This window comes from Macaca mulatta, chromosome 2 (assembly GCF_049350105.2).
Source record: "Macaca mulatta isolate MMU2019108-1 chromosome 2, T2T-MMU8v2.0, whole genome shotgun sequence".
NCBI classification, from domain to species: Eukaryota; Metazoa; Chordata; class Mammalia; order Primates; family Cercopithecidae; genus Macaca; species Macaca mulatta.
In genome coordinates, this window is record NC_133407.1 from 16269113 (window position 1) to 16292446 (window position 23334).

General features: G+C 43.7%; 1 protein-coding gene, 1 non-coding gene and 1 pseudogene across 5 annotated transcripts in view; all 3 read right to left on the reverse strand.

Moving 5' to 3' along the window:
* The window catches only part of CMTM8 (CKLF like MARVEL transmembrane domain containing 8), a 133864-nt gene extending 112016 nt beyond the window's left edge, over positions 1-21848 (reverse strand). For all 3 annotated transcript variants that reach the window (XM_077991362.1, XM_077991363.1, XM_001097523.5), the window contains exons 1-2: positions 20649-21848; positions 20114-20491 (exon numbers count right to left, since the gene is read on the reverse strand). In XM_077991362.1, coding sequence (XP_077847488.1) covers positions 20114-20491; positions 20649-20867 — 597 coding nt within the window. In that variant the 5' untranslated portion in view covers positions 20868-21848. The remainder of the gene's footprint in view (positions 1-20113; positions 20492-20648) is intronic.
* On the reverse strand, positions 355-1803 carry LOC144339007 (keratin, type I cytoskeletal 18 pseudogene; annotated as a pseudogene). Its single transcript, XR_013413533.1, has one exon. The product of XR_013413533.1 is annotated as a keratin, type I cytoskeletal 18 pseudogene (transcript).
* MIR622 (microRNA mir-622) lies at positions 840-930 on the reverse strand. Its single transcript, NR_032722.1, has one exon. It is a non-coding gene; the product is annotated as a microRNA mir-622 (primary transcript).
* Positions 21849-23334: the final 1486 nt, after the last annotated feature.

Genomic DNA, 23334 nt, shown 5'->3' on the forward strand with positions numbered 1-23334 from the left:
TTTTAAAAACTCACAGCTGGGATAGATTATCCTATCAGATATTAACATGTAATCTAGAACTAACATGGAAACAAAGAATAGAACAGACTAGAAAGTGTACAGTTGAACCCAAGCAGGTACAAGTAGTAAATGAAAAACAGAAAGCAATCCAGGTAAGGGAATGTACAATGAATTTACCAATATGAAATGTTGGGACAACTGAGTAGACATTTGAAAACAAAATTAGAGCCCAACTTTATATTTCTGCTGAAATGCAGTTCAATATTAAAGTTAAATATTTTAAAGCACAAGAAAAATATAAGTAAAATATTAATGTATAGTTCATTATATTTAGCTTTGTTAGTGAGATAGTACTTTCTTTTTCTTTTCCAATGACCTCTGAACTTTTTATTGGCCTCCTGCTCCCCAAAGGGCACCCTGCTTCTGCTGGCTTAGTGTCTCAGAACTTTGGTGTCATTGGTCAGATACCACTTTGCCATCCACTATCCGGCGGGTGGTGGTCTTTTGGATGGTTTGCATGGAGTTGCTGCTGTAAAGGGCATCACCAAGATTGAAGTCCTCGCCATCTTCCAGCAGGCAGTGGTAGGTGGTAATCTCAGCCTCCAGTAGACCTTCATGTTCAGCACAGCCTCATACTCCTGGGCCTGGTGCTGTCCCTCTGCCAGGGTCGGTGCCAGCTCGGACTCCAGGTGCAGCAGGATCCCGTTGAGCTGCTCCATCTGCAGCGTGTAGTGGGCCTCCACCTCCCTCAGGCTGTTCTCCAAGCTGGCCTTCAGATTTCTCATGAAGTCCAGGTCAATCTCCAAGGACTAGACTGTACATCTCAGATCCATGAGCAGCATCTCAGCAGCTCCAACCTCAGCAGACTGTGTGGTGACCACTGCGGTGCTCTCCTCAGTCTGCTGAGACCAGTACTTGTCCAGCTCCTCTCAGCTCTTCTGAGCCAGCTCGTCATATTGGGCCCAGGTGTCTTCCATGATCTTGGCAAGGTCCTGAGATTTGGGGGCATCCACCTCCACGATCAACCCAGAGCTGACAATCTGAGCTTGTAGGCCTTTTACTTCCTCTTTGTGGTTCTTCTTCAGGAAGAGCAGCTCCTCCTTGAGAGGCCTCGATCTCTGTCTCCAGCTGCAGCCGAGTGACATTGGTGTCATCAATGACCTTGCAGAGCCCATGAATGTCATTCTCCACAGACTGACGCATGGCCAGCTCTGTCTCATACTTGACTCTAAAGTCATCAGCAGCAAGACGGGCACTGTCAATCTGCAGAACAATGTGGGCATTGTCCACAGCATTTGAGAAGATCTGAGCCCTCAGGTCTTCGATGGTCTTGAAGTCATGGCTCCAGTCTCTGACTTGGGGTGCCTTCTTCTCCAGGTGCTCCTGGATTTTGCTCTCCAGCCTCCGGTTCATGGTCTCTAGGCTCCTCACTCTGTCCAGGTAGGAGGTCGTTCAGGCTTTGCACGGTCTCCTTCTCGTTCTGGATGCCTCCCATTCCTGCCAGACCCCTGGCTGTCCCCGCGGCCAGGTCTCTGGACCCCATGCCACCCTGGAAGCCGGTGGAGCAGGACACAGTGATTTGGGAACCAGAGCCCCCCGGCATCTGCAGAGATGCTGGCTGTGCTGCTGACTGGCCGGATGCCATAGCTGGGCGCCTGGACAGAGCCCAGGGACCAGCAGTTGGTGGAGAAGGTGGAACAAGTGGTGAAGCTCATGCTGTCCGGGGACGGGGGTGAGGGGAAGCGAGGAGACAGAACTCAGGCTTTGCTGACATGTTAGTGAGACAGTACTTTCTAAGGATGATGTCCAACATGGGGAAGACAGTAAGACTGAGAGATTTGAAGATAAACTTTAGATTTTGTAAATAAAATCACTATGGCACTTTGGGAGGCCAAAGCGGGAGGATTGCTTGAGCCCAGGAGTTTGAGAACCGCGCAGCAAACAAAAAAATCAGCCAGGTATGGTGGCATGTAACTGTAGTCCCAGCTACTCAGGAGGCTAAAGTGAGAGGCTCATTTGAGCCTGGGAGGTCGAGGCTGCAGTGAGCTGTGATTGTGCCACTGCACTTCAGCCTGGGTGAGAGAACAAGACTATCTCAAAACAAACAAACAAACAAACAAACAAAACCCGTAAATAAAACTAAGAGATAAGCTAGAAAAAATATTCACAACAAAGAGGGTCAATATTCCTAATAGACGCTAAAAATATCTATAAGTGAATAACAAAACTACTGAACTTCTTTGTAGCTAGACCTGTATGTTGACCTCTTTATCCTTCCCAAATTCCACTGAAACGTCTCCCACCCCCAAATTAAAAAAATACGTAGTAGTGCTGAAAAGCTAGAAAAAGCAGCAACAGCAGTCTGGAGCAGAGAGAACTTCCTGGAAGGCACTTCAGAACAAACCAATGATAATCAAGGGAGTTTCTTGTCTGCAGCTCTGGAGCAAAAAATAGAGGACCTACTAAAAAAAAAGCAAGCCTCCAAACACTCTCAGATAAGCCAAGGATTCGAAGCAATAACCAAAATCGGAGAAGGAATGAGTCAAGGGTAATCTGCTAGGGAGTACATTTAAAGACTTAGAAACTACTGAGTGAATTATCTTCCCCCTCCCTGCAGCAGCTACTTCTGGAAATAGCCCCCAGGATAAAGATTTGAGATTTCCAGATGCTCCAACAAGCTATTTGCACACATCATAAGAAAGCCTATGCAGCTCCACTACCCCTAGTTTCCCCCTCCCAGGCCTGTCAATATTTCCTTTCCTTTGAAAAACCACCAGATGCAGATCACATGATAAAAACCCGTCTTCCCTGCCGGGGTACGGGGATTCTCACTTAAGGTGAGCAAACAGGCTCCAGTCATTTCCTCTATGATTACAAAAATGGACAACCATTAATCACCACATGACTGGAGAAAACAGCACAGGAGAAGCAACAGATTCAACAAGCAGAAGTGGTCTCTCAGTAACAGAGAAAGTACGCTCAAGATCCTTACAGTGATTCAATAAAAAAGAGATCAGACTAAAAGCAAACATTTTAGAATGACTAATTGTTGGGAATCAAAACTATCAAAGCCATAATAAAGCAATAGATGGGTTGAAAGGCAGAGCATACTTAACTGGAAATCTGAATTTGGGCTTAAAGTGTAATTTTTCTAGAAAATTACATTCTTTGCAAAGTACAAAGACAAACATGAAAGAAAAATTAGGAGATATTGAAGATAGTTTAATCTGTCCTGGAACTCCTGGATTGAATTAAGATTCCTTTAAAGGAGAAAACAAAGAACCAATGCAGAAAATAAGAGAAATTTCCCTATGCTGAAGCTAGATTTGTATAGTACTTATAAAGAGCCCAAAAAGTGACGAGGAGGACAAATAAAGAATGCCTTTCCAGGCCAGGTATGGTGGCTCACGCCTGTAATCCCAGCACTTTGGGAGGCTGAGGTGGGTGGATCACTTGAGGTCACGAGTTTGAGACCAGCTGGGTCAACATGGCAAAAACCCGTCTCTACTAAAAACACACAAATTAGCCAGGCATAGTGGCCGCGCCTGTAATCCCAGCTACTGGGACATAGAATTGCTTAAACCCAGGAAGCAGAGGTTGCAGTGATCCGAGATCGTGCCTCTTCCAGACATATAGTAGTATCTAGGGAGATATCGCCATAGATCCCTAAAGTTATGGAAACAATTTCAAAAGCTTCTAGGGAGGGAAAAAGACCATTTAGTTACTTAAAAGGAAAAGAGAACCTGATTCCCACAGAGGAGTGGATTTGAAGCCCAGCGAAAGCTAGCCCTCTGACAAACATTATAGAAGTTACAATTTACCGCAATAGATGCAAGGAACATATTCTCAGCAGGTAACACCAGGAAATATCAGGCTAGAGCTGTCCTGAGAGAAGGGCCTTGTCACCCTGAGTCCTCTCAGATTAGAGTGAGGGCAGGGAGAGATCCCACCAGGACTTGGGAAACTCCAAGGAAGGCCTTAACAATCTTTTATTCCAAACCACATCAACCTGAAGAAACTTCCCTGTAATTATCTTACATGGTTACAAAACTGCCTTTCATAAGCCATTTCTCCTGTATATAACACCGCCATTTCACCTACAATTCATTGCTACACCACCCGTGTACATTTGCATGGGTAGTAGTACAAGACATCATTCACGCAAGACTCTGCTGCAACAAAGTCTGTGGGAATGTACATTCATGAATGGTCAAGGCCTGGTAGATACTGAGACTAACAGGCCTGTTTAGATACTACCAGACCATCAAGTCTCTTATTAACAACACTGAATGCAGCCAGGTACAATGACTCACACCTGTAATCCCAGCACTCTGGGAAGCTGAGGCAGAAGGATTGCTTGAGCCTAGGAATTGGAGACCTGCCCGCGCAACAAAGTGAGACTCCTATCTCTACAAAAAAAAAAAAAAAAAAAAATCCAGGCATGGTGGTGCACACCTGTGGTCCCACCTACACAGGAGGCTGAGGCTGCAGTGAGCCATGTTTGAGCCATAGCATTCCAGCCTAGGTGACAGAGTGACACCCTGTCTAACAACAACAAAAAAAATCAAAAAACAAAAAACACTGGATGTTAGAAGACAATGGAACAATATCCTTAAAGAATTAATTTTTAAAAATTGTCTTGGCTGGGCATGCTGGCTCATACCTGTAATCCCAGCACTTTGGGAGGCCAACACAAGTGTATCACTAGAGCCCAGGAGTTTGAGACTAGACTGGGCAATGTGGCGAGATCCTGTCTCTACAAAAAAAATAGCTGGCCATGGTGGCAAGTGCCTGTGGTCCTAGCTACTCAGGAGGCTGAAGTGGGAGGATAACCTGAGCCTGGGGATGTTGAGGCTGCAGTGAGCCAAGATCATGCCACTGCACTCCATCCTGGGTGGCAGGGTTAGATCCTGTCCTCACCCCTCCAAAAAAAGAACTGAGTAAAAATTAATGAAATTTTGAGATCTACAGTTTTATACTAACCAAATTATTATTCAAGTATGAAGGTAAAAGAAGATGTTATGGATGTGCAATGATTCAAAAAGTTTACCACTTTCAAACCCTTTCTAAAAGAATTACGCAAAAAGGTATCTCCAGCAAAATGAAAAATCAAGAAAGTAAGTGACACAAAAAATAACATGAAAAGTAATATCGTGAACAAATTTAAACTTGTGGTTAAGTCTAAATAGTTGTTCAGTAATACGGGTGGAAATCTTAAGATGACTGCCAAGCAATGATTCCTAAGAAATCATTTTTTAAAAAGTAGTACAGGGATTGTAAAATGGCACACGCACTTTGAAAAATAGTCTGGCAGTTCTTCAAAGAGTTAAATGGAGAGTTACTATATGATGATAGCAATTCCACTCTTAACTGCATGAAATATATTCAAGAGAAATAAAAATATATATCCACACAAAACCCTCTACATAAATATTCTTAACAGCATTATTAATAATAGTTAAAAGGCAGAAACAACCAAACGTCCATAAACAGATGAATAAAATGTGGTATTTCTACACAATGGACTATTAGTTGGTTAAAAAAAAGAAATGAAATACTGATACATGCCACAACATGGATAAATCTTGAAAATACTATGCTAAGTGAAAGAAGCCACAAAAAGAAGTCAAAGAAGACCATATATTATAGGACTCCCTTTATAGGAAATGTCCAAAATAGGCAAATTTATGGAGACAGACAGTAGATTAGTAGCTGACTAGGGCTGGTGGAGGGAGGATTTGGGAAGAGATGGAGAATATATGTTAGTGGGTATGGGGTTTCTTTTTAGGGTAATGAAAATGTTCTAAAAGTAGTTGTAGTGATGATTGTACAATGCTGTGAATATTCTAAAAGCCACTTAGTTGTATACTTTAAATGGGTGAACTTTACAGTATGTAAATTATATCTCAATAAAGCTGTCATTTTTTTTTTTAATCCAGAGAAAGTTGGCTGACATAAAGTACATGGCCAGGAATATGTAAGGAGGAAAGTGTTGTCCTTTGAATGGAATCATATAATTATATATCTTGATTAATTATCTGGATATTTAGAAAACTATTAGCTTAAAATTTGGGTAAAAAATTTAAAGTAACTCCAAACAAATAGAATTTATAACTTTAAATCACTAGAGGAAAAAATAAGGAAAACTAAGAATTCTAAATAATCACAATAAATATAAATGTGTTAAATTCCTATATTGGAAGACAAGTTCTCAGACTGGGTATAGAAATAAAATCTAACTATATGATACATATAGAAGATGTACTTATAACAAGATGACAAGGAAAGGTAAAAAATAAAAGGGGTGTCTCCTTTGGAGGACATGAAGTGTTTTGGAATTAGAAGTGGCAATTGTACAACATTGTAAATGTAGTAAATGCCACTCAATTGTTCATTTTAAACTGGTTAATTTTATGTTATACAAATCCCACTCAATTAAAAAATAAAGGGACAAGGCCAGATGCAGTGTCTCACGCCTGTAATTCCAACACTTTGGGAGACCGAGGCAAGTGGATCACCTGAGGTCAGGAGTTCGAGACCAGCCTGGCCAACATGGTAAAACTCTGTTTCTACGAAAAATACAAAAATTAGCTGGGCGTGATGGAGTGCGCGCCTGTAATCCCAGCTACTTGGGAGGCTGAGGCAGAAGAATAACTCGAACCTGGCAGGCAGAGGTTGCAGTGAGCTGAGATCGTGCCACTGCACTCCAGCCTGGGCAACAAGAGTGAAACTCCATCCTCCCCCACAAAAAATAAAAAATAAAAACATAAAGGGACAAGCTGGACACATTAGTGCTCACCTGCAGTCCCAGCTACTTGGGAGACTGAGGTGGGAGGATTGTCTGAGGTCATTAGTTCAAGGCTGAAGTATACTATGATTTCACCTGTGAACAGCCACTGCACTCCAGCTTGGGCAACACAGCAAGAACTGGTCTCTTAAAAAAGAAATTGGAGAAATGCATGGTGAAAATAAATTACCATGATTAGTTTAAAAAGATAAAGAGGCTGGGCACAGTGGCTCACGCCTGTAATCCCAGCACTTTGGGAGGCTGAGGCAGATGGATCACCTGAGGTCAGGAGTTTCAGACCAGCCTGGCTAACATGGTGAAACCCTATCTCTACTAAAATAAAAATACAAAAATAGTTAGCTGGGTGTGATGGCAGGCAACTGTAATCCTAACTACTAGGGAGGCTGAGGCAGGAGAATCACTTGAATCTTAGAGGCAAAGGTTGCAGTGGGCCAACATTGCGCCAACTGCACTCCAGCCTGGGCGACAGAGTGAGACTCTGTCTCAAAAAAAAAAAAAAAAAAAAAAGATAAAGGGGCAAGAAAATAAATAAATGCTATAAAAAAAGCTGGTCTGACAGGATTAGAATCAGACAAAATGCAACACATCAAAGGAAACTAAGGCTGATTTTACATATGCACATAGCCACAATATCCCTAGATATGATATTAATAAATCAAATCCAAGAGTAAAAAACATTTAAATTCAATAGTTTATTAAAATCATATAACTAAGTAGAGGATATCCCAAGAGTACAAGAATAATTCAACATTAGGTTTCCTAATACAGTTCACTACATTAGCCAACTGAAATAAACAAAACTCAAATGATCACCTCAATAAAAGGCACTTCCCCACCAAAACAATCCTATCTCCTAGCTCCATTCCCATTCCTACTGCTCAAATCATTCCTAATTAAAAAGGGGACACAGTTAAACTTCCCTTCCTTAACTCAATAAAGAATAACAGACCCTACAGTTAAAACAGTACTATCATTATAATACTGGAAATATCCAATTAAAGTTATGAGCAAGGCAAGGATATCTACATCATCCCAATTATTTGACATTATACTGGCAATCTTAGTCTATGCAATAATGGAAAAAGGTATAAAAAGAAAATGAAAACTACCTATATTCAAAAAGTATGAGAATAACTCTAGATAGCTACACACAAGACAAAAATTTAAAAATTAACAGCTTTCTTATAAATCACAAATGATCAGAAATGAGTGAAATCCAATTCATTTTTGACAAATCTCATTTATCAAAAATTGAAAATACTTAAAACTGAGTAAGAAATGCCTAAGATTAATCTGGAAAAAACTGAGCACTTTAAGAACATAAAATAACCTGAATAAATGAAGAGATACAACATTCCTAGATGGTAAGACTCGATAATAGAAAGTCAACTCCTCAAATTAGTTTATAAATATAATGAAATCACAATCCAAGTTGAAATGGAATTGAAGAAACACTGATTCTAAAAATCACCTTAAATGTTAGTATAAGTATACAGCAACAGCAAAGAAACAGAAAATCTTGTATGGCTTACCCTATTGAATATTAAAATATATAACACTATAATAATTAAAAGGGCCTGGGAATTCACACAGGAATAGAACAAAATAGGGTTAAGAAATAGTTCTGCATATAAGGAAATAAAATATGATTAATAGTGATGCAATTGGATATCCACTTGGGCAAAAAAGTAAAATTCTTACATTATACACACAAGAAGATCTTCTTAAAATTTAAGATGGTAAATATTTTTATTGTATTTTTTCTGAGATAGGGTCTGGCTCTGTTGCCCAGGCTAGAGTGCAGTGGCAGCACGATCATGGCTCACTGCAACCTCCACCTCCTTGGCTCAAGCCATCCTCCCACCTCAGCCTCCCAAGTAGATGGGACTACAGGCACACGCCACCACGCCCAGCTAATTTTTGTGTTTTTTGTAGACACAAGGTTTCATCATGTTGCCCGCACTAGTCTCAAACTCCTGAGCTCAAGCCATCCACCTGCCTCAGCCTCCCAAAATGCTAGGATTACAGGTGTGAGCCACCACACCCAACCAAAAAAGTAAATATTAAAAAAAAAAAAATTATCCTATATTTTCTTCAAGTATTTGTGTAACCTTGGGGCTGGGGAAGCCCTGTTTAGCTAAGTAATGCCCAGAAGGCTAAAGGAAGATAACAGTTTATCTTCATAAATATTTCATACAAATTAGAATTTCTGACAAAAAAAGTGGCATGAATAGTAATAAAAAGTAACATGTAGCTGGGCATGGTGGCTTAGGCATGTAATCCTAGCATTTTGGGAGGCTGAGGCAGGTGGACTGCTTGAGCCCAGGAGTTCAAGACCAATCTGGGCAACATGGTGAAACCCTGTCTCCACCAAAAATACAAAAAAATTAGCCGGGTGTGGTGGCGTGTGCCTGTAGTCCCAGTTACTTGGGAGGCTGAGGTGGGAGGATCACCTGAGCCCAGGAGGTTGAGGCTGCAGCAAGCAATGATCACACCACTGCACTCCAGACTGGGCAACAGAGTGAGACCCTGTCTCAAAAAACATAAATTAATTAAAAATAGATGTCTAATAAGCATATTTAAAATGTTCAACTTTAATGATCACAGAAATGCAAATAAAAACAATTTGCTCTTTTTCACATGTCCAGGCTCCCCTGAATATTATTTATAGCTGATGTTCTCTCTGACCAGTTGGTGCCCATGCCAAATTGGTTTTAATTATTCCAAATATCTCCTACCCCAAACAAGTTGGCAAATATCTAAAGAAAATTTGAGTATTTGCAGAAACAAATCTTGTTATATGCTGAAACACCATTCGAATGCAAGCTGGTATGAACTTTTTTGTATAACTTGGCAGCAACACCAAAAGCCTTAAAAACATATGTCGAACCACAAAATAATTATTAGAACTAGTAAATTAGGTTGACAAAGTTATAGAATACAAGAGAAAGGATATAGAACTCATTTGGAGGCTGGGCATGGTGGCTGATGCCTGTAATCCCAGCAATTTGGGAGGCCAAGACAGGTGGATCATTTGAGCTCAGGGGTTTGAGACCAGCCTGGGCAACAAGGTTTGAAACCTTGTAATTTTTTTGTATAAATTTTTTATATAAAATAAGAGAAATAAAAACTCAATTGGAGTTCTATAATCTGGCACTGAACAATCCAAACATGAACTTAAGAAAATACTTCCAATTGCAATAGCATCAAAAAGAATAAAATACTTAGAAATAAATTGAACAAAAGAAGCGCAAGACATGTATACTGAAAATTACAAAATATTGTTGAAAGAAATTAGAGAAGACCTAAATAGATATAAAGATATCCCATGTTCATAAATTATAAGACTTGATTTTGTTATGATGGCAGTACTCACCAAATTGGTCTATAGATTCAACAGAATCCAGACTGAAATCCCAGCCACCAGGTTTTCAGTAGTTTGTTTTGGCACTGTAGGACAAGCTGATCCTAAAATTAATTTGGAAATGCAAGGGGCCCAGAATAGCCAAAACAACTTGGAAAAAGAACCAAGTTGGAGGACTCACATTTTGAATTTCAAAACTTACTACAAAGTTACAGTAATCAATACAGCATGGTACTGGCATAAGAGTAGAGATGTGCATCAATCAAATATAACTGAGAATCCAGAAACAAACCATCATATTTATGATCATTTGATTTTCAATAAGAGTGTCAAGATAATTCAATGGGAGTAAAACAGTCTTTTAATAAATGGTGCTGGGACAATTGATATCCATATGTGAAAGACTGAGGTTAAACCCTTCCCTCACATCATAGACAAAAATGAACTCAAAATGAATCGTAGACCTAAATATAAGACCTACAACTTTTAGAAGAAAATAGAGAATATCTTTGTGACCTTGAATTAGTCAAAGTCTTCTCAGATATGACATCAAAAGCACAAATGACAAAAGAAAAACTATAAAAATTGGACTTTTTCAAAATTAAGAACCTTTGCACTTCTAAGGACATCTTCAAGAAAAGTGAAAAGATAACAGACAGAATGGGAGAAAAATATTTTCAAATCATATATCTGACAAGGGATTTATCCCAGAATGTGTAAAGAACTTGTACAACTCAACAATAGAAGACAAATTAATCCATTTTTAAAATGGACAAAAGCTTTCTGAAGAAAATGTACAAATGACCATTAAGCACATGAAGATTGCTCAATATTGTTAGTCATTATGAAAATGCAAACCAAATCCACAATGAGATACGATCTCACATTCACTAGGATGGCCAGAATCAAAGAAAATAAGCCTTGACGAGAAAGTGAAGAATTAGAACCCTCAAGTTGCAGCAGGGATTGTAAAGCAGTACAGTCCCTTTGGAAACAGTCTAGCAGTGCTTTAATTTTTTTTTTTTTTTTTTTTTTCCTGAGGCAGGATCCTACTCTGTCTCCCAGGCTAGAGTGTAGTGGCACAATCTCAGCTCACTGCAGCTTTAACTTTCCTGGCTCAAGTGCTCCTCCCACTTCAGCCTCCTGAGTAGCTGGGACTACAGGCACACACCACCATGCCCAGCTAATTTTTTGTATTTTTTGTAGAAATGGGGTTTCACCATGTTGCCTAGGCTGGTCTCTAACTCCTGGGCTCAAGCATTCTGCCTGCCTTGACCTCCCAAAGTGCTGGGATTACAGGCGTGAGCCACCACACTGAGCCACTTCAATATTAAACATAAAGATATGACATTACCCAGTAACTCCATTCCTTGCTAAATGCTCAAGAGGACTGAAAACATATGTACACATAAAAGCTTGTACATGACCTAGCCAGAGTGGGTCATGACTGTAATCCAGTACTGTGCAAGGCCAAGGTGGGAGGATCACTTTAGGCCAGGAGTTCAAGACCCTGTCTCTACAAAAAATTAAACAATTAGCCAGGCAGGGTGGCTCACACCTGTAGTCCTAGCTACTTGGAGGCTGAGGGGGAGAATTGCTCAAGCCCAGGAGTTTGTAGTTACAATGAGTTATAATGATGCCACTGCACTCCAGGCTGGCAACAGAGTGAGATCCTGTCTCTAAAAAAAAAAAAAAAAAAAAAAAACTGTTAATTAAAAAAAAGAAAACTTGGGCCAGGTGCAGGGTGGCTCTTGCCTGTAATCCCAGCACTTTGGGAGGCTGAGGCAGGTGGATCACCTGAGGTCAGGAGTTCCAGATCAGCCTGGCCAACCTGTGAAATCCAGTCTCTACTAAAAAAATACAAAAATTAGGCAGGCGTGCTGGCAGGCATCTGTAATCCCAGCTACTCAGGAGGCTGAGGCAGGACAATCATCTAAACTGGAGAGATGGAGGTTGCAGTGAGTCGAGATTGCGCTACTGCACCCCAGCCTGGGCAACAAAGTGAGACTGTGAGAAAGAAAAGAAAAGAAAAGAAAAGAAAAGCTTGTACATGAAAGTTCACAGCAGCATTATTCATAATAGGCAATATGAACATCCCATGTTCATAGGTTATAAGACTTCATTTTGTTATGATGGCAGTACTCACCAAATTGATCTATAGATTCAACAGAATCCAGACTGAAATCCCAGCTGCCTGGTTTCTGTTTGTTTTAGCAGTATACGAATTTGGCATCAATTATAAGCTGCACCCTGATTCAGATATTAAAACATGAACACGAAGTACCTATGACAACTCCATCAACTGAGAAGTAAACAAAATAATGTATACATCAGTGAAATATCTGCCAATTAAAAAAAAATGAAGTACTGATACATAGTACAACATGGATGACCCTAAAAAACATGATGCTAAGTGAATGAAGTCAGACCAAAAGGGCCACATAGGATTCCACTTATGTGAAATGTCCAGAATGGGCAAATTCCTAAAGATAGAAAGTTAACTTGGTTGTCACCAAAGGTTGAGGGAAGGGAGGAATGGGGAGTGACTGCTAATAAGGATGAAGTTGTTTTTGAGGGGTGAAAACGTTCTTTAATAAGAGTAGTGACAGTAGGAAGACATTTTTTAAAATTTTTAAAAGAGAAAATATTTGGCTGGGCATGGTGGTGCACACCTATAATCCCATCACTTTGGGAGGCCTACATGGGTGGATCACTTGAGGCCAGGAGTTCAAAACCAGTCTGGCCAACATGGCGAAACCCCATCTCTACTAAAAATACAAAAATTAGCTGGGCGTGGTGGTGCGCATCTGTAATTCCAGCACTTTGGGAGGCCGAGGTGGGTGGATCACTTGAGGTCAGGAGTTTGAGACCAGCCTAGCCAACATGGTGAAACCCCATCTCTACTAAAAATTCAGAAAAAAAAAAAAATTAGCCAGGTGTGGTGGCTTATAATCCCAGCTACTCAGGACACTGATGCAGGTAAACTGCTTGAACCTGGGAGGCAGAAGTTGCAGTGAGCTGAGACTGTGCCACCGCCCTCCAGCCTGGGCGAAAGAGTGAGACCCCATCTCAGGGGGAAAAAAAAAATTCTAAATTAAGACAGTGGTGATAGCTATACAACTCTGTGAATATCCTAAAAACCCCTGAGTTGCAGACTTTAAAAAGGTCAATTTTATATGTAATTATATCTCAATAAAGCTATTTTTCAAAAACACAAATGCCAAAACTCACAGAACGCTACACTAAACAATGTGGATTTACTGTATACCTTAATAATCTTTTTTGTTTGTTTGTTTTGGGATGTAGTCTCACTCTGTCACGCAGGCTGGAGTGCAGTAGTGCGATCTCAGCTCACTGCAACCTCTGCCTCCCAGGTTCAAGTGATTCTCCTGCCTCAGCCTCCAGAGTGGCTGGCATTACAGGTGTCCGCCACTACGCCTGGCTGATTTTTCTATTTTCAGTAGAAATGGGGTTTCGTTATGTTGGCCAGACTGGTCTTGAACTCCTGACCTCAGGTGATCCTCCCGCCTCAGCCTTCCAAAGTGCTGGGATTACAGGTGTGAACCACCTTGCCCGGCCAATAAACTTATCTTTAAAGAAGATTCATATACCCTCTTATCAATTCTAAGTAATCATCCTCAGAAAACACTAAAGAACATCCAGAAAGATTTAGCTTCAAAGATGTTTAAAAGGAGGAAATAAACATACGTTGAACAGTAGGAGCCTGAATATTTGCGGAATACTATGTGGCCATTATGAATGTCATGAGAAATTAATCACTGATGAAAACAGCTAATATATCAGGTCTCAGCAGGAAAGCAGGCACATTCAGATTGGGTAATCTGAGTAGGGTTTAATAAGGATGTTGTTTATACAGCAGGGTGCAGGAAAACCGCAGGCTATAGGGCAGTACTTGGCAATTAGAAGCGGGGGTGAGCGAATAGTTATCGAAGTCAGGGAAAAGAGCAGTGTGCAGAGAGCTGCCAGGTAGCCTGTCTTCTGTGCAGGGACACAGACAACCAGCAGAGACCCAGCAGGGAGGAACCCTGGGGAATGAAGGTCCAGAACCTGCTCTCCTCTCACCTGAGAGCCTCGTGTTGATGATACCAGTAGATACAGCCAGTGGGACATCAGAGGGCAGGGAGGCCCTTAAGAAGTCCATACAGGAGCACGGTGGAGAGGGAATCTGAAGGACAAATGGAAGGTATCCAGCACAGATGGTCACAGCAGGAAACAGAGTAGTTTACAAGAGACTACGCTTTAAAAAAAATTACAGATGATACATAACTTAAATTCTGGAACAATTGTGAGGCCAAGGTGGGTGGATCACTTGAGGCCAGGAGTTCGAGGCCAGCCTGGCTAACTTGGTGAAACACTGTCTCTACGAAAAATACAAAAATTGGCCGGGCGTGGTGGCGTGCACACGTATAATCCCAGCTACTCAGGAGGCTGATAAAATTAATAAATAAAAGTTTTTTCTACAAATGTCGGGTATTGCTTTCAAGAAATGGAAACCATGTTCACTATTTTTTAAAGGAATTCAACAGGGCAATAGAATAATTAAAATTCCAACTCTCAGTAAACCCTATTTATCCTTCCCAACTAAGTTTGCTCATGACAGTAAATAAATAAAAGGTGACTTAACATTATTACATGGATACTATAATTCATTTTGAAGTCATCAATAACAGGAAGGGCACAATTTACTCAGCTTCTTACAAACCACTTTCATTCTTCAAGTACTTGTAATAGTGATGAGATCACAGCATCCTACAATTCACAGGTCAAGTACTGGATTGCTTCTAGCTTGTTATAAAACTTTAAAACAAAGGAAACTACCACGGTTTGGTTTCCACATGATGTTACATTGGCTTCTCTGCCAAGATATTATAGCAGCAGGGATGAGTATTCAAGCATCTTCCAGTTCATGGTAGACCAACTTTGAATTCACTCCTGATCAACATAGCCCAGCCCCCAGACAAGTACATGAGGAGAGGGAGCTGTGGAAGGTCAAGTCCAGGGAGCTAGAAGGTTTGACGGTTTCTGGCTGCAACCTCTGCCTCCTGGGTTCAAGCAATTCTGGTGCTTCAGCCTCCCAAGTAGCTGGGATTATAGGCGTGTACCACCGTGCCTGCCTCATTTTTGTCTGGCATTTGCTGGAGTTAAAATATACCAAACGAAAAGGCTGGAAGCAAAACAGCAAAAACTGGAAGCTGAAGAGAAGGCAATGAGACAGGAGATAACTGAAGAGTAATCCAGGGTATTTTGCTAAGCATTTCATGCACAGCTGTGTGGTTCGGGTCCTGACAACTTTATGAGATACTTTCCAATTGAAAGAATGGCTCACACTGTACATGGTGAAGAGCAAAACCAGAAACTGAACACAGGTCAAATGCATTCAACCACAGTGAGCTGTACTGCCTTCCCGAATTTGTAATGTAAAAGTCAGTCTGAGTGAACTGCAGCTGAGAAGAGAAGACAGTTATCCAAAAATGTGTCCAAGGATACACTCCCAACCTATACCTTTAACTTAAAAGAATGTGATTTTTTTTTTTGAGACAGGGTCTCACAATGTCACTGAGGTTGGAATGCAGTGGCGCAAACCCAGCTCACTGCAACGTCAACCTCCTGGGCTTAAGTGATCCTTCTGCCTCAGCCTCCTGAGTAGCTGCGACTACAGATGCCTACCACCATGCATTCAGTAGAGATGAGGTTTCACCATGTTGGCTGGGCTGGTCTCAAACTCCTGGGCTTAGGCAATCTGCTGGCCTCAGCCTCCCAAAGTGCTGAGACTACAGGTGTGAACTACCATGCCCGATCAACAATGTGTAAATGTTTATTTTTTATAAACTTTTAAAAGAGCCATTATTTTATTTTGGTTGGGTGAGGTGGCTCACACCTGTAATCCCAGCACTTTGGGAGGCTGAGGTGGGTGGATCACTTAAGGTCAGGAATTGGAGACCAGCCCAGCCAACATGGCGAAACCCTGTCTCTATGGAAAATACAAAAATGAGGCAGGCATGGTGGTGCACGCCTATAATCCCAGCTACTTGGGAGGCTGAGGCACCAGAATTGCTTGAACCCAGGGGGCAGAGGTTGCAGTGAGCTGGGATTGCGCCACTGCAATTCCAGCCTGAGTGACATTATGAGACCCACTGCCCTCCAGCCTGGCAACTGAACCAGACTCTGTCTCCAAAAAAAAAAAAAAAAATTGTATTTTGTTTACTAAAAATAGCTTTGTAAAACGGGGGAGGAGTCTCCTAAAGCTTACGTAAATTTCCCTTACTTGAGAGAACACACCAGGTGCCCAGTACACTGGGAGAAAACACACTCAAATGAAGGCACATCATTGTGATATTTTAGATCTCTGGGAAAAAGAAGGTTCAACACATTTCCAGAAGTCAGGGGGTAGAGGGAGATAAATAATTGAAGTAAAAATTTTTACAGCCAGGTGCAGTGGCCCATGCCTACAATCCCAGCACTTTGGGAGGCCGAGGCAGGCAGATCACTTGAGTTCAGGAGTTCGAGACCAGCCTGGGCAATATGGCGAAACTCTGTCTCCACCAAAAATACACAAAAAATCAGCCGGACATGGTGGCCCATGCCCGTGGTCACAGCTACTTGGGAGGCCGAGGTGGGAGGATCACTTGAGCCCAGGAGGGGTAGGTTGCAGTAAACTGTGATCACACCACTGCACTCTAGCCTGGTGACAAAGTAAGACACCATCTCAAACAAAACAAAACAAAGCAAAACTAGATCAGAATAGCTAAAGGACAATAAAAGAATACATTTTAAATCCTGAAAAAAAACATTTTCAATATAACACTCTTTACCTAGTTGAACTAAGAATTGTGTATAGAATCAAGATATTCTGAAAGGTGCAAATTTCCATTTCCACATGCATGCTTTCTTAGAAAACCACAAGAGGCTTTGTGTGCCCCCAGTGGAAGCAAGGCAAGACAGAGGACACTGGACATGGGAAGCAGAGGATCCAACCCAGGAAAGAAAGGAAGAGAATCTCCAGGGTGATGGTGCAGGAGAGCCCACTCGACCAGCTGTGCGCAGGCCACCAGGCCAGAGGCTCCCAGAGAGGCCGGTCATGAGGGTGATTCTGACAGAATACCCGAAGTCTTTCAGCTTCTTGACAGGAGACTTAAATAACTAGGGTTAAATTAGTGACTGAATAGCTGGAGAAATATGAAACGAAAAAAGAGAATTACTAACACTAGGGCAAAAAAGAAATTGGGCAGGAAAGGAAAAGCATTCATAGTCTACTCAGTGGGTCAGTTGTAAGTGGCATGTACAGTGTCATAGGTCAACACTGGCTGCTGATCTAACCCAAATCACCTGAAGACTACACAGCTGCCCCCTGACTTTACAATGAGGTTACGTCCTGATAAACCCACCCTAGTGGAAAGTATCCAAAGTCAAAAATCCATTTAATACCCCAGCCTACCAAACATCATAGCTGAGCCTAGCCTACCTTAAATGTGCTCAGAACACTTAGGTTAGCTTACAGCTGGCAGAATCACCCGGCAGCACAGCACGCTGGAGAGGATGGGTGGTTTGCACTGGTGATGGCGTGGGTGACTGAGAGCTGACCAGCATCATGAAAAAATATCTACCGCGTATCACTAGCACGGGAAAAGAACAAAATTCAAAATTCAAAGTATGATATCTACTGAATGCATACTGCTTTTACAACATCTGTAAAGCTGAAAAATCCTAAGTTGAACCATCCTAAGTGGGGACCTATACTGGGAGACAGGAAGAGGGTATGTATAATTGGAGGCGGGGAAGAGGGCATCCCAGCTAAAGCCTCACCTTTCAGAGTAGAAAGGCAACGGATAATGTCTACCACTGGGTGGGTGAGGGAACACCAAAAAACAGCATGATAAACATGTTGTTTAGAGCTCTAAGAGATGAAGATAGTCAGAGAAACATACATTTCTGCCTGTAGGACCGAATCTTTAAAATATGGGCATAATGTGGAGCACAGTGGTTCATGCCTATAATCCCAGCACCTTAGGAGGCCAAGGTGGGAGGATTGCTTGAGCCTAGGAATTTCAGACCAGCCTGGGCAACACAGAGAGACCCTGTCCTTAGAAAAAAAAATAAAAATTATCCAACTGTGGTGGTGCATGCCTGTGGTTTCAGCTACTCAGGAGGCTAAGATGGGAAGATCGCTTGAGCCGGAGAGGTCAAGGTGGCATGACGGTGCCAACTGCACCCCAGGCTGAGAGAGCAAAACCTTGTCTCAAAACAAAGCAAACAAACAAACAAAAAAGGTGCATAATTATCTCTGTCAAAAATAAAAACTATAGTAGTAATAAGGGTGATTTTGCTTACATGTTTTCCCATCTTTTTCAAACAACTTAAATGAAATCTAAAAGGATACATGCTAACATGTTAACAGTGACTATTTCTAGTAATGGGATTGTGGGCCATTTACATTTCTTTCACTTTTGTATTTCCTGAAAAGCGCAGTACACAGAGCATATTGATCATAAATCAGAAAAAAAAAAAAAGGCGTTATGCTTCATGCCTGGCCCAAATCCACCCCAAGGTAGAAGGCCCATCTCCCTCATTTTAGCTTTTGTTTGTGCTACTGAAGCACAGGAGCCTGCCAACTCCTCCATTTGCACAGCAAATATTTGTTGAACTCCTAAAAGCCAGGCCCTGCGAGGCTATACCTTCGGCTTTTGAGTCTCCTGAAGTCCTCAATACCCGCGGAGGCAACCAGCTGGGAGAGGAGCTAAGCCAACACTTCTCATACCTTACGTGCACTATGACCACTGGGAGCTTCACAGAGCAGGTCCAGGTGGGATCTGAGACTGGGGGAGCAAGCAAGCTACTTGAGGTACACAGGATTTACTTCAGGTTTCTCAAAGGAACTGGCCAGGTCTTCAGTCACTTCTGCACCGTGATGGCGTGCCCATTCTCTAACTCCCACATAAGCTCGATTTGAATTCCCAAATATTTAACAAAAGTCTATGAGAGATGGCAGAAGGGCACTGCTGAGGCAGCTGGAAGCTGTCTCAACTGTTCGCAGTTATTAGCGGGGCCCTGCAGAAAGGCAGGCCTGGGTTTGAATCCATGCTTCACCATCCACTGGTGTGATTTACGTCCCCTCTCTAGGCCTTCACAGGGGAGGGTGGTCGTGTGGATGACACGAGGGTATGAGGACATCTGAAGGGCTTGACAAGACTCTGGTACACGAAGAAGACTCAAACAGTGACCACCTCTAGCTGCTGACAGGGCTCCAGTCCTCAGCCATGAAGGACTGGCTGGGACTTCTGGGGAGATCACGTGAGTTTCCAGCCTCTATGCCCTCCAATGGAGAGAAGAACGCCCATGCCCTGCCTCCTTCCCAGGAATGTTCTGAGCCTACACCAGGATGTGCACAGCACCTTGCAAAAGACCTCTTTGGTCCTAAAATAGGTTGCGGCACTCGGATTTTATTCAGGAAAATTTTCCTGACTCACCTCAATGTTACTACCGGGGAGATAAATTAGGAAAAGAAAGAAGCCCTTTCCTCTTCCCCTGATCTTAGGAAAGCTTTATTTTCAGGGAGGAAGCCATCCACGTGGAGATCAGGTGAGAAAGGCACCAGGTGTCTCTGACACTCAACACAAACTCAATAGCCACTAACCCAAGTATCCTGCTCCCAGGATCTGCTGCCGCACCGAGAGGGCCCACCAAGCTGCATTTCTCCCACAGCAATACATCCTGAGGATCACAACCCTTTCTTCCCAGGAGAGCCAGAGTTTGTTGGACCTTGTTTAGAGAGTCTTGCACTTTGGGAAGAAGGCGAGGCTGAGCAAAACCGTTCCCTAAAGCCCGCGGGAAGATCTGAGCAGGCTCCATCCCGAGAAGCACGGCGGAAGCACGCGCCGGGGTCCAGCTGAGCCCCCCGCCACCCCCGGCCCGTTCGCACTCACGATCTCGGCCACGATGAGGAGGCCGGGCAGGGTGCGGAGGAACTCCCGGTCGTAGGCGAAGCTGCTGCTGCTGGTGGAGAAGTTCTCTGCGAAGGAGCTGGCGGTGGTGGTGACCGTGTGCGAGCGGGCGCGCTGCGGATCCTCCATGGTCGAGCCACTGCCGGGCTGGCGCGTCCCCGGGGACCCCCGGCGGGTCTGCGGCTGGACGCGCGGCCCTGCGCCCCTGGGACACAGGCGCGGGGGAGGGGAGCGCGGCCGGCGCGGGGCAGAGGGTGCGAGGGGGCGCCCGCCGGGGGCTGTCCAGGCGCGGCGCGTGTCCCTCGAGTGCGCGGCGCCCCTAGCGCCTCGGTGCGCGGGCTCCCGAGCTGCGCAGGGGCCCTAGAGGAAGAGGAGAGCGAGCGAGGGGAGGCTGCCGGGCAGCCGGGGAAGGCGGTGGAGGCCCGGAGGAGGGGAGGGGGCGTGGAGAGGGGCGGGCGGGAGGCGGGCAGGAGAGGGACCGCCCCGCGGAGGCGCAGCGTACGCCCGGCCTCTTCACCTGTTGCCCGACTCCCAGCGGCCGAGAAGGCGCCGCATCGCACCCGGGTGGCTGGGTTGGCAGCCCGGCCGGCGGCGCGGAGGAGAGGGCGCAGGGGTCCTCCTGGCCGTCTTCCGCTCCCCTCCCGGCTTTTGCCTCTGTCAGGCCCCGCCTGGCCCGGGCCTGCGGCCGCCAGTGACCTGTTTCCTTCCACCTGGGCGGGTCGGGGGCTGCGGGCATTAGGGCCCCTTAAGGAAACCCAGGCCTCCAGGAACCCCGCCGCTCCAGGACACGGCGCGGAGGGAGTGATTGAGCGACGACCGAGGCAGGGGTGATGTGGTACCGCGAATGCTGGGGAAACGGCAGGAATGATGACCCGGCCGGACCTTAGACCCGAGATCGATGAGAGGCCGCCAGCACGGCCCGGGAGACGGCCCGCGCTTCTGCCCCTCCTGCTGCGGCCTCCGCCAGACCCCGGTGTTATTTCCTGCCCCTCCTGTCGGGAACAATTTGAGGAACCAACTTAATCGCTTGGCTTTGAGGGCGCGACGCTTCCAGGCGCTCTCCTCGGCTGTGTCCCGCGGACCCGTGGAGCCTGGGTGACGGCGCCTGGGCCGGAGGAGGGGAGATGTTTGCGGTCCCTGGCTAAGATGAATCAGCGTGACCGTCCCGTCACCCTTGAGGGAAAAAAAAAAAGTTTCAAGAAGGCTTGAAAGGTGTGATTTGTGTAAAGTTAACTTTAGGACAAATGAGCGGTGCTTTCCTGGCATGGGAAGGGGATGGGGGTCCTCATTTACTGAGGCCGTTTGTAACAGGTCAGGAAGAACTGAGCTCGGGTGCTTGCGTTTATCCGCTGTATGACCCAGAGCGAGTGGCTATACTTTTCGGGCCTCAGTAATGCAGTCTCTAAAATGCAGGCTTTGACAGATGGGCCTCTGAACAAAAACATTATCTTCCTGTTGGTCCCTCCTTCTATTTTGTGAAACGGTAGCAAGAAACATTTTATCTGGAAGCCACCAAAAGAAAAGGAAATAAGGAAAGGAGGAAAAGGCTATATAAATCGAGGGTAACTTTGATTCACAGTGAAGGCATTTCTGCTGATTTGTTCCAAGACAGGTTAAAAAAGAGATCACAAGGGACATTTTCTTCACAGTGTCTTATCGAATGTGCTGAGAAGAAAGCAAAAACGACAATCTAATAAAACAAGGAATTAATGTCTTTTAAGTCTAGGACCTAGCCAGGAAGACCTCCGGGAGTAAAAGTTGAGGCTTTAAAAGCATGGCAAAGATGGAAGATTCGGAGAAATTCCATCCATGTGTATTTGGTAAGCACCTTGGGCTGGTGGGTAAATAATTAAAATTTAAAATATAGCACTTTTCCCTGGAGCAGTAGTTCTCAAAGTGGTCCTTGGACCAACAGCAGGTAAGTTCCCTGGGAACTTATCAAAAATGCAAGTTCTCAAGCCCCACCCCCAGACCCACTGAATCAGAAACTCTGAGGGTGGAGCCAGGAACTCTGAGGGTGGAGCCAGGAAGCTGTGTTTGAACAAGCCTTCCAAAAGACACTGATGCATGCTGAAGTTAGCTGCTGGTTTAGAGAAACTGTTATTGAGTTTGGGGAAATAAGAGATACATACATGAAATGACTGGAGGAGACTCAACCATCATGCATGACATTTAGTGAACGCAAAAGACAGGGAGTCTAGACAACTCTATTTCCATAGTACAAAGGACAATCCTCTCTTAAAATTCTTGGGGTCAGATGAATTTCTAAATTCAGATTTTGTTTTTCAATTTAGAAAGGTAAAATGTGCATGTATCATATATTACATAATACCTTCGGTAAGGTCTGGGGTGACACTCTACTAATTTTCTGCAAGGAAAATCATGAATTACATAAGTATATGCTTGGATTATCTATTGCAATGTAACAAATGTTCACAAAACATTAGTGGCTTAAAATCACCATTTTATTTGCTCAGAAATCTGTTGTGTCAGGAATTTGGGAAGGGTTTGGCTGGCAGGTTCTTCTGCTTTGCATGGTGTGATTGGAGTCATTTACTCAGCTGCTTTCAGTTGGTGACGTGGCAGGGCTAGAAAATCCAAAAAGTCTTCATTCCCATTTGAGCATTTCAGTGCTCTTTCAACTTGCCTCTCCGTGCAACTTTGGGCTTTCTAACAGTATGGATAAGCTCATGGTGGCTGGGCTTCTACCTGGCAGCTGGCTGCTGGAAGAGACTTTCTAAGATGGGCAAATGCAGAAGCAGATCTCTTAAGGCCCAGCCCTGAAGGCTACATAGACTCATTTCCACCACATTCTATTGGTCTAAGCCAATGAATGACAAGGCCAGCTAGATTCATGCAGAGGGGAAACAGACACCACCTGTGGATGGGAGGAGCAGTAAAGAATTATGGCTGTCTTTTAATCTAGGTGAAATAAAGACAAAGATAATAAATAGCTTTGCATCAGTTTAGGTTACGTTTTTCTACCAAATATGTTTTATGCAAGCTCAGGAAAAAATTTTTTGTTTTCAGCTTTTGAGATTTCAGAATTGCAGAGAAAAAAATATACACTGGTTGCTTGAAAACCAGCTGCCCCTTTCTAACTGCTGCCTACATTTGGGTGATTGTCTTACACCTGAAACTCTACTGAATGGTGCCCATTCTTCCAATAACACCCTTATCCAGTCCACCTTCCATCTTCCTGC